The 9,677-nt window shown below is 64.5% G+C and overlaps 2 protein-coding genes across 2 annotated transcripts; both read left to right on the top strand.

Annotated features, from left to right (window-relative positions):
• The first annotated feature begins 904 nt into the window (after positions 1–904).
• On the top strand, positions 905–3,011 carry NEU3 (neuraminidase 3). Its single transcript, XM_059466351.1, has 3 exons — positions 905–1,055; positions 1,148–1,387; positions 1,474–3,011. The coding sequence occupies exons 1-3, from the start codon at positions 1,029–1,031 to the stop codon at positions 2,416–2,418; spliced, it is 1,212 nt and encodes a 403-aa protein (XP_059322334.1). The 5' UTR covers positions 905–1,028; the 3' UTR covers positions 2,419–3,011.
• Positions 3,012–3,145: 134 nt separating this feature from the next.
• On the top strand, positions 3,146–8,430 carry P4HA3 (prolyl 4-hydroxylase subunit alpha 3). The gene is made up of 15 exons (XM_059492414.1): positions 3,146–3,244; positions 3,523–3,615; positions 3,752–3,966; positions 4,387–4,529; positions 4,756–4,970; positions 5,191–5,340; positions 5,438–5,489; positions 5,665–5,822; positions 5,904–6,080; positions 6,572–6,636; positions 6,781–6,940; positions 7,356–7,418; positions 7,675–7,743; positions 7,946–8,042; positions 8,242–8,430. Exons 1-15 carry the CDS (start codon positions 3,146–3,148, stop codon positions 8,310–8,312), a joined length of 1,827 nt encoding a protein of 608 aa, XP_059348397.1. The 3' UTR covers positions 8,313–8,430.
• Positions 8,431–9,677: the final 1,247 nt, after the last annotated feature.

The following is a 9,677-nucleotide window of genomic DNA, read 5'->3' as shown; positions in this document are numbered from 1 at the left end:
GGGGAGAGGGCCGGGGCTCCTCGGCAGCCGCTCCCCCATCAATCTCCTCCTGGTATCCCACCGTTCCACCCGCCCATTCCAGCAGCGAGGAGCGCATCACCTGCTCACACCTGCACAGGTACGGCCTCTGCTGCCCGCCGGCGCCAGGCTCCGGATCCCGGCAGCTGCATCCCCGCCCGCCGAGCGCCTGACCCGGCCCCCCGGCCGCGGGAGCTGCAGGAAGAGGCGGAGCGGGGCGGCCGCGGCGCGGCGGCAGCGGCAGGAGCGGGGTCTGCGGGGTCTGCGGGGATGCGGGATGCGGGCAGGGCCGGAGCGGGACGGTCCCGACACGGCGGCGGCGGCGGCGGCAGGAGCGGGGTCTGCGGGGATGCGGGGGATGCAGGAGTGCGGGGGCCGCGGCCCGGAGGGGATGGGGGCTCGGTGCTTGCGAGGTGCAGGGGGGTGCAGGGCATTGGGACTGGGACTGGGGGGGCACCGGGGTGTAGGGGAGCGGGCTTGGGGGTGTCGGGGGGTACACGGGGAGAATCTGGGTGCTGCAGGTGGATGGAGGCGATCGGGGCCTGACGGGGGTCAGGACATGGTGCAGGGGGCTGCACGGAGGGGGGGTCTGTCACTGGGGGGATGCACGGAGGGGGGGCGGGGGGGGTCTGTCACGGGGGGTCTGGACATATTGCAGGGGGTTTGTGCTGTGGGCCGGGGCAGGGACACGGGGGGTGCCGGTGGGATCCAGGCAGGAGGGGTGTGCGAGGGGCCACGGGAATGAAGGGGTGCACGGGCACAGGGACTCCGGGCCAGTGCCGCTGGGGGAGCTTAAGGCGGTGGCAGCCCGGGGGTCCCGGTGCGGGGCACGGGGCGCTCAGCCCTCGGGAGCAGCGGGAGGCGGTACCGTGGTGAAGCAGGGGAGGCTGTGCGGCACAGGGGAGCGGCACAGACGGGCAGGAGCGCGGGTGTGACCGCACCGAGGGGCTCTGCTCTCACCCCACTCTCCCACCCTGATCAGGTCCCACGGGGAACCTCAGGGCGGCACCATGTCCCAGGCCACCACCTGCCTCAAGGTGAGCATTCATCCCTATCCCTCTCTTACGGGCCACCCCCTCCTTTGCCGGGATTTAACCCTTTACATCTGACTGTCCCACCCTTCCAGCAGCAGGGGGATGGCGGGGAGAGCCCCCCACCGCTGCCATCACCGCCAGGATCCTCACACATTTTCCCTCCGGAGACGCTGTTCCGACAGGCAGGTGGGGTCACCTACCGCATCCCGGCCCTGCTCTACGTGCCCCCGGATGATTCCTTCCTGGCCTTTGCCGAGAAGCGCTCCTCGGCCCGGGACGAGGATGCCAAGTACCTGGTGCTGCGGCGGGGCCGCCGGCACGGCTCCTCGGTCAAGGTAAACGCCGCGGGCTGCAGGAGCCCGAGGTGGGCGCGATGCCGGGGGGCTCCCGAGGCTGAGCCCCTTCTCCTTCCTGCCGGCAGTGGGGTCCCACGGAGGAGCTGTCGGCGCTGGCGCTGCCCGGCCACCGCACCATGAGCCCCTGTCCCCTCTACGACGCCAGGAGCGGCACCGTCTTCCTTTTCTGCATCTGCGTGGAGCAGGGCAGGACTGAGCGGCGCCAGATCTGGAGCGGCTGCAGCGCCGCCCGCCTCTGCCTGGCCAGCAGCGCGGACGGCGGCCGCGGCTGGAGCGCGCTGCGGGACGTGACGGACGAGGCCATCGGCGCCGACCTGTCCCGCTGGGCCACCTTCGCCGTGGGGCCGGGCCACGGCGTGCAGCTGGACTCGGGGCGCCTGGTGGTGCCCGCCTACACCTACTACGTGCACGGCTGCCTGTGCGGGGCCCTGCGGCTGCCCTGCTTCACCCGCCAGCACTCGTTCGTCTTCTACAGCGACGACGGCGGGCGCCGCTGGCACAAGGGCGCGCTGCTGGGCGGCGAGCGGACGGGCGAGTGCCAGGTGGCGGAGATCCGCGGCCCCGGGCCGCCCGTGCTGTACTGCAGCGCCCGGGCGCCGCGGGGCTGCCGGGCCGTGGCGCTCAGCACCGACCGCGGGCTGCGCTTCGAGCGGGCGGCGCCGTGCGCGGCCCTGGGCGAGCCGCCGCGGGGCTGCCAGGGCAGCGTGGTCAGCTTCGCCCGCTCCGCCGCCGCCGGGGCGCCCTCCTGGCTGCTCTACTCGCACCCCACCGACCGGCACCGCCGCCGCGACCTGGGCCTCTACGTGAACCCCTCGCCGCCGGACGGGGCGGGCTGGCGGCGGCCCTGGCTGCTGCACGCCGGGCCGGCCGGCTACTCCGACCTGGCCGTGTGCCCCGGCGGCCTCTTCGGCTGCTTGTTCGAGTGCGGCGCCAGCAGCGCCTGCGAGGAAATCGCCTTCTGCCTCTTCACCCTGGAGCCCTCCGGCGAGCAGGAGCTCAAGGCTTCCTAAAATAGACCCGTGTTTGTCAGCGCGGCCGCTCCTGAGCGCTCGGCAGTGCCGAGACCTCACCAGGACACCGCATCCTGTACACATCGTGTACCTTTTATTTAATTATGTCTTTTAATCACCCGTCAGATGTTGTCGGTGACCTGCGGCAGTGGAGGGAGGATCTGCTCTGGCTTGGCCAAGGGGGATGCCAGCACAGCACACCAAATGCCGCTGCTCCTCCAAAAATCAGCATTTTTCACCTGGTAGCAGCTGAAAAGCAGAAGGTGCCAGCAAGAGCAGCTGATTCCCCAAGGAAAAAGAACCCAGGAATCTTGGTTTAGTTTAAAATATTCCAGTTCCTGTGTTCCTGCAGGTGGCAGAGGATTCCCAGTTTTTACCATTTTTTATGCTGCTTCCTTCACTTGACTGCTTTAGACTGAGTTTCTCCTGGCCCCCTGGGCAAAGCGCTCGAATCTTGATTGGGGGCAAGGGGAGAGAATGTTGGGGAGTGTTTCGTTCTGCTCCATAGGGAACAGCTTGTAGCATCCCGACAGTGACAGAGACCTCACATCCCCGTGCTGCTGTCAAATAAAATTCTCCCAAAACACGTGAAATCCAGTCCATACAGGGAAGATCCCAACGGCGCTGGCCCTGCCCCAAAAAGATGCGGGATGGCCCCAAGCACGGCACCTCCCACTCCATCCTGGTGCTGTTCTGTGCTCGGAGAGGCGGGAGGGGGGCAGACAGGATGGGCAGAAGATCAAATCGAGACGGGCACAGGCAGGATGTGGGCAGGGACGGGCAGGATGGGGCCAAGATGGAATGGGGACAGGCAGGATGGGGCCAGGTAAGGACAGAAGGCAAAATGGGAACAGACAGGAGCGGGCAGGCAGGATGAAGCCGAGGACAGAGCAGGATGGGGCCAGGAGAGAACGGGGAGAGGGGCAGGGACAGGCAGGATGAGGCTGGGGCAGGACGGGGACAGACGAGAGGGGGACAAGCAGGGTAGGGACAGAGGGGCAGACTGGAATGGGGACAGGGACAAGCAGACCGGGGAGCAGCCCCACACCGCCCTCCCAGCCAGCGTGGCGGATCCGGGGCCCCCCACCCCTTTTCCCCCCAAAGGCGGAGCCTCTCCGCCCCTTTTCCCCCGCTTCTCCCGGCGGCGGCGGCGGCCGGATGCGGGCGCTGGGGCTCGGGGCGCGGCTGGCACCGGGGGTGCGGGGGGCACTGCTGGAGCTGTGGGGTTACTGCTGGGAGTAGGGGCGCTGGAGGTACTGGGGAGACTGGGAACGGTGCTGGGACTGGAGGGACTTGGAGCGCTCGGGATTCGGCGCGCTCTGGGGCACGGGAGGTGCCGGGCGTTCTCGGAGCCCTGGGGGCGCTGGGGGCACTGGGGGCGCTGGGGGTGCTGGGGGCGCTGCTGGCGCTGCTGCCGCCCCCCGCCCCGGCCGAGACCTTCTCCGCGATGCTGAGCGTGCGGGCAGCGCTGGGCGCCGAGCGCCGCCTGCTCCGCCGGCTCCGCTCCTACCTGCGCGACGAGAGCTCCCGCCTGCGCCTCCTCCGCAGGTACCGGCACCCCGACCGCAGCCGCGGCCCCCCAGCCGCGCATCCCGGCCCGGCCCCAGGCGTGCGTGGTTCCCTGGCTGCCAGGAGGGGTTAGCCCATCCCCACCTCCCCCAAAGCTCCCAGTTTTGGGGGGTGGCACTAAATAAGAGGGTGGTGGGAGGACGGGAAGCTGAGACTGGACATGGCTCAGGCCCCCTTCCCCCGGCTGTGCCCCAGGAGGGGGACGTGGCCCCCAGCCATGGGGATCTGCATCACAGCATGCCCAAGGCACGGACCATGCCCACAGACCCAATTTTTGGGCTGGGTCACACAGTCCCTCAGCTCTGGCTCGGCCAAAGTGGACACTGAGGCAAAGCTGCCCAGCAATAGGGGTGTCAGCACCAAGGAACACCAAAGTGTCCTCCCGTGGGTGCCTTGCAGGTTCTATGAGAAGGTCCAGGCACTGCACCAGGACCCCGAGGCCTCGGTGGACAACCCCTTGCTGGCCTTCAGCCTCATCAAGCGCCTCCACTCGGACTGGCCCAACGTCATCTACAACGACGAGGCCGCTAGGAACACCCAGGGTACCCACCCAGGGGAGGATGCCCGGCCTCGTGTCCCCTCTGTCACCTGGGCAGGTGGTGGGGAGAGGATGGAGGAGCAGGAGAACAGATGGAAGGGTGGAACATGTGGAGGGGAAGGGTCGATGGGATGGAGGAGCAGGATGTGGAGTCCCCAGGGAAAAGAGCTGATAAGGGTGACTGCACCTCATCATTTCATTTATCCCCCCATGTCTTTCCCCCCCTGCAGAGCTCCATGCTGGGCTCAGGGAGATGGAGCAGGAGCTGCCTGGAGCCGAGGACCTGGAGGGGGCGGCCCGGGCGCTGATGAGGCTGCAGGACGTGTACGCCCTGAGCGTCAAGGGCCTGGCCAGTGGCGTGTTCCAGAGAGCCGGGCAGCCGCCCCTCTACAGCCCCGGCCGGCGCGCCCCCCTCTCTGCCGACGACTGCTTCCACGTGGGAAAGGTCAGGGAGAGCCCCACGGCCCCCACAAAGCCTCCCCAGCCTGCTGGGGTGCTGCCTCCACAGGGATGGGCTCGGGGGTTTCTTCCCATGGGGTGGGATGGAAGCACAGGTGCAAACAGGGATGGAGATTGAGGTGGGGATGGAACGCGAAAGGAAGGGATGGGATGGGACGGGACGGGATGGCCCAGCTGGCAGGTGCAGGTGATGTGCTGCCCCGCAGGTGGCCTATGACACAGGTGACTATTACCACTCCATTGTGTGGCTGGAGGAGGCTGTCAGACTCTTCCGCCTCTCCTACGGCAGCTGGAACCTGGAGGACCGGAGCAGCCTGGAGGATGCTCTGGACCATCTGGCCTTCTCCTACTTCATGGTACAGCCACGAGTCCCCTCCCCATGCCCAGTGTCCGGCAGAGCCAAACCAGGGGCGGGAGGATGGATGCTGATGGGGTCTCCACTCCCCCACCCAGGCTGGAAACATCTCGCACGCCTTGAGCCTCTCCAGGGAGTTCCTCCGCTACGGTATGTGGGACAACCCTGGATGCAGCAGGAAAAGGGAAAAGATTTTGGGATGTCCCCATCACCTCTGCATGGCAACAGCCTCCCTCACCCTTTTCTTGCCCCCATCTGGGGTAATTCTCCAGGGAAGGGGGTTGATGGGGGTGCTGCCCTCTGGGTGACACCACCTCCCCAGCAGATCCCAGAAACCAAAGGGTGTCCAGGAATGTAGCCAAGTACAAGAAGCTGCTGGAGACGGGGACAGGGACAGGCACCAGGCCCCTGCAGCGCCCCAACAGCACCCTCCTGCAGAGCCGTGACGCCTACGAGGAGCTGTGCCAGCGCCCCAGGGCACAGGTGGGACTGGCAGGGCTGCTGGGGTCCCACAGCACCTCTGGAGTCCCCTCTCACGCCCTCCTTGGTCCTCTTCCCCCCCAGGCAGCCCCAGAGCAGCTCCTGCACCTCGGCTGCTCCTACGAGACCAACGGCAGCCCCTTCCTGCTCCTGCAGCCCGCCAAGAAGGAGATGGTCCGGACCCAGCCCCACGTGGCTCTGTACCACGATTTCATCACCGACGCTGAGGCTGAGACTATCAAGGGGTTGGCAGGGCCCTGGGTGAGCCCTCCCTGTCCCCAGGGATGTCCCTTTCCTGCAGCAGGAGATCATGACCCAGGGTGAATGCAGAGACAGGAGGGGTTTTAAGGCCAAAGCCTCCTCCAGGGAGTTCAGATGGGACGGGGCTTGGAACAACCTTGTCTAGATGAAGGTGTCCCTGCCTATGGCAGGTCATGGAATGGGATGATCTTGGAAGGCCCCTCCCAACCCAAACCACTCTAGGATTAGATGAGACCCTGGGGATGATGACCCCAGTTCCATGCGAGTCTTTTGAGTCCCCCAAAAGACTTTTTGGAAGAAACCAGGTCCAAATGCACCTAAACAACTTCCCAACCAGGCCTGACTTGGTGACTCCACCTGCTGCCACTGCTTCCCTCACCCCAGTGAGACACCTTGGGGTGGGACAACCAGCTGCCACAAACCCACCACGGCCCCTGCTTGGTGTGAGGGTCCCCATGTGTGGCAACATGCGTCCCCCATGTGTCCCTCAGCTGCAGAGATCCGTGGTGGCCTCTGGGGAGAAGCAGCAGAAAGCAGAGTACCGGATAAGCAAGAGGTAGCGGCCTCCCTCCCTCATCCTCCATGGCCACCTCTGGGGTGGCAGCATGGCCGTGCTGGGAGGCCTGGCTCCTCCAGCAGTGCCCTGCGGGTGAAGCCCAGCCCCACATTAATTGGGGGGCTGATGTGAGGTGTCCCACAGCGCGTGGCTGAAGGACACGGCCGACCCCGTGGTGCAGGCCCTGGAGCGGCGCATGGCCGCCCTCACGGGCCTGGACCTGCGGCCGCCCTACGCCGAGCACCTGCAGGTGGTCAACTACGGCCTGGGAGGCCACTACGAGCCACACTTCGACCATGCCACGGTCAGGGAGCTGGGGGCGCCGGGGGGACACCCAGGGGGACTCCTGGGGTGGACTCAGGGGTGGGCCCTGGGACATTCCTGGACATGGGCCCTGGGATGCTCCTGATGGTGCTGCTGGGATGGTGCCCAAGGGAAGGCCCCGAATGTCCCCGGGGGTGTCCCCATGGCGATCCCAAGGTTATTCCCTGAGATGTTCCTAGTGATGCACCCTGGCATGGCCCCTGGCAGGGGTGGGATGGATGGTCCCAGGATGCTGATCCCTGGGTGGGTGCCTGGGGTATCCCTGGGGAGGGAGAGAGAAGGGAGAAGAGGGATTTTCTGTGGGGGAACAGCTTGGCGCTGCTGGGGTGTGAGGGGCCTCTGGCTGAGCTGTGTCAGGGCAGCACTGACCATGCCCACCTCCCATCCTGGAGCAGTCCATGAAGAGCCCCCTGTACAGAATGAAGTCGGGCAACAGGATCGCCACAATCATGATCTACGTGAGTCCCCCCCCATTTCCAGGCCTGGAGGGATGAGCCTGGCTTGGCCCTCAGGGGATGGGATGGGTGAGGGCAGCCCTAAAACACTGGAGTGCGTGGGAAGTGCCAACATCTGTGGAGTGTTCAGGAGCTTGTGCTGTGCCAAAGTGGGGAACAGAGCTGGGGCCCAACGGAGGTTTTGTGCCTCAGTTTCCCTGTGCAAAGGAGCACCACAGGGAAGGGGGGACCAAGGCTCCTATTTTTGCTCTTTTTCCAGCTGAGTGCAGTGGAGGCTGGAGGCTCCACTGCTTTCATCTATGCCAACTTCAGCGTGCCCGTGGTCAAGGTGAGGGCTCGTGTGGAACCGCTGGGAGCAGGGAAGGGAGGGTGCTGCCCTCTGTATCCCAGCTCCTTCAGGGAGTTGTGGTCAAGCCTCTCCTGATGCCAAGCCCCAACCCCAGGCTCCCTAATCTGTATTGGGGTGCCAAAATTCACTCTTGGGCATCCCAGCTCCGTTTTGGGGTACCAAACCCATCTCTGCTCCACAGAATGCAGCCCTTTTCTGGTGGAACCTGCGGAGGAACGGGAATGGTGACGGGGACACCCTCCACGCCGGCTGCCCCGTCCTGGCCGGGGACAAGTGGGGTGAGAGATGCTACCAGGGCTCACCCCAGGGTGACACGGGGCTGGAGGGACAGCTCCACCAACGGGGAGGCAAGAGGGGCTGGGAATGCACAAATACCCTGGACAACAGGGGGAAAGTTCCCCGATACCAGCACAAGATTAGAGAAAGGTGCCAAGGGAAGGGAACACACATGGGTGTCCTTGTCCTTGTCCCTTCCAGTGGCCAATAAGTGGATCCATGAGCATGGGCAGGAGTTCCGGCGGCCGTGCAGCGCTGACCCTCAGGACTGAGCCGCCCTGGGACCACAGATGTGACATCTGATGTGACATCCGCAGGTGGCAAAGCCACCCCAGCACAGCATCTCAGCATCTCCCCAAGGGCAGAGTAAGGGAGAGAAGGGGGCAGCAGCAGAGCAGGGCACGATCAGGAGGGGCGTTTGCTCAACCACAGCCAAACTGGGTGGAAATAAAGTCTTTTATAAACCGGAGTCTGTTCTGTGGTGCCAAACCCTATCCCTGCGGCTCCTATCTGTTTTGGAATGCCTAAATCCAGTCTCCGGGAGAAGGCAACTCCTTCCAGCCAGCCCCATCGTCCCGGCGAGTTTCCTATTCCCTGATCCTCGCTCTGAGCCCAGCGATACCCGCTGTAGTTCCCTATTTCCTGGCCCTCGCTCCGTGCCCAGCGATGGTGACGGGGAGCCCCAGGGATTCCCGGGTCCCCCCGCGGCCCTTCCCGCTGCCTCCCTGCCCGCTGCTCCGCGGGGTGTGCGGACCGAGCTCCCTCCCTCAGCCCGCTGAGCGAGCCTGGGCTTTGCTAGCCTCGCCAGCACGGTTGGCTTCGGGTTTCTTTTTCCTTTCCCTGGCCTAGGAGACTGTGGGAGCAATCCAGCAATCCTTCGGCCGTTTTTTTTTTTATTTTTTCCCCGAGCTGTTGGGTTCGGTTTTGGCCCAAGATCGCAGAGCCGGCGGGAGGAGCATCGGCCGGGGACGGGAGGGGCCGGCCCGGCCCGGCCCCAAACTCGGCCCAGCCGAGCCAACCGTAGGAAGGACCGGAGATCCAGCGGCATCGTCTGCAGTGACGAGGGGACGCCGCCATAAATCCACAGGTTCCCTGTGTTTAGCCCGAGGTGCTGGGTGCCCCCTTTGTGTTCCCCTTCCCCGGGACGGGAGCCGCCGCCATTTTCTTCCCTCCCCACCACAATGCGGCCTTTGTGGGCTTTTCCCCCTTTCCTGGGATTTTGTTCTGTTTTGTTGGGAGTTTTTTGTTCGTTTTGCTTTGGTATGCTTTGGTTTGTTTCGTTTTGTTTGTTTCGTTTCGTTTAATTTAATTTCATTGTGTTTATATCCAGCGTGTGTGTGTGTGGGGGGGGGGGGGCAGTGGGTTACGGTCGGACAATTCAATATCTAGCATTTATTCAGTTTCTTTTTCCTGTGCCGTGTGGGCACTCTAGGAATAAACGATTGGGTTTTTTTTTTTTCACTTTCACCCATTGCTGTTAACCTCCTATTGGCAGAAAGGGATTGTTCCCCTTTCTTTAGAGGAAACACTCCTTCCAGAGCGTTTTTCTCCTTAATTTGTTTCTAAACCGAGACACTCATCTAGGTGACATTTGAATGAGATTCAGGTCTTCCAGGATGGAAACCCAGCTTTCCAGA

This window comes from Ammospiza nelsoni, chromosome 2 (assembly GCF_027579445.1).
Source record: "Ammospiza nelsoni isolate bAmmNel1 chromosome 2, bAmmNel1.pri, whole genome shotgun sequence".
Classification (NCBI taxonomy): domain Eukaryota; kingdom Metazoa; phylum Chordata; class Aves; order Passeriformes; family Passerellidae; genus Ammospiza; species Ammospiza nelsoni.
The sequence above is the reverse complement of the archived record's forward strand: the minus strand, read 5'-3'. Positions and strand labels throughout refer to the sequence as shown.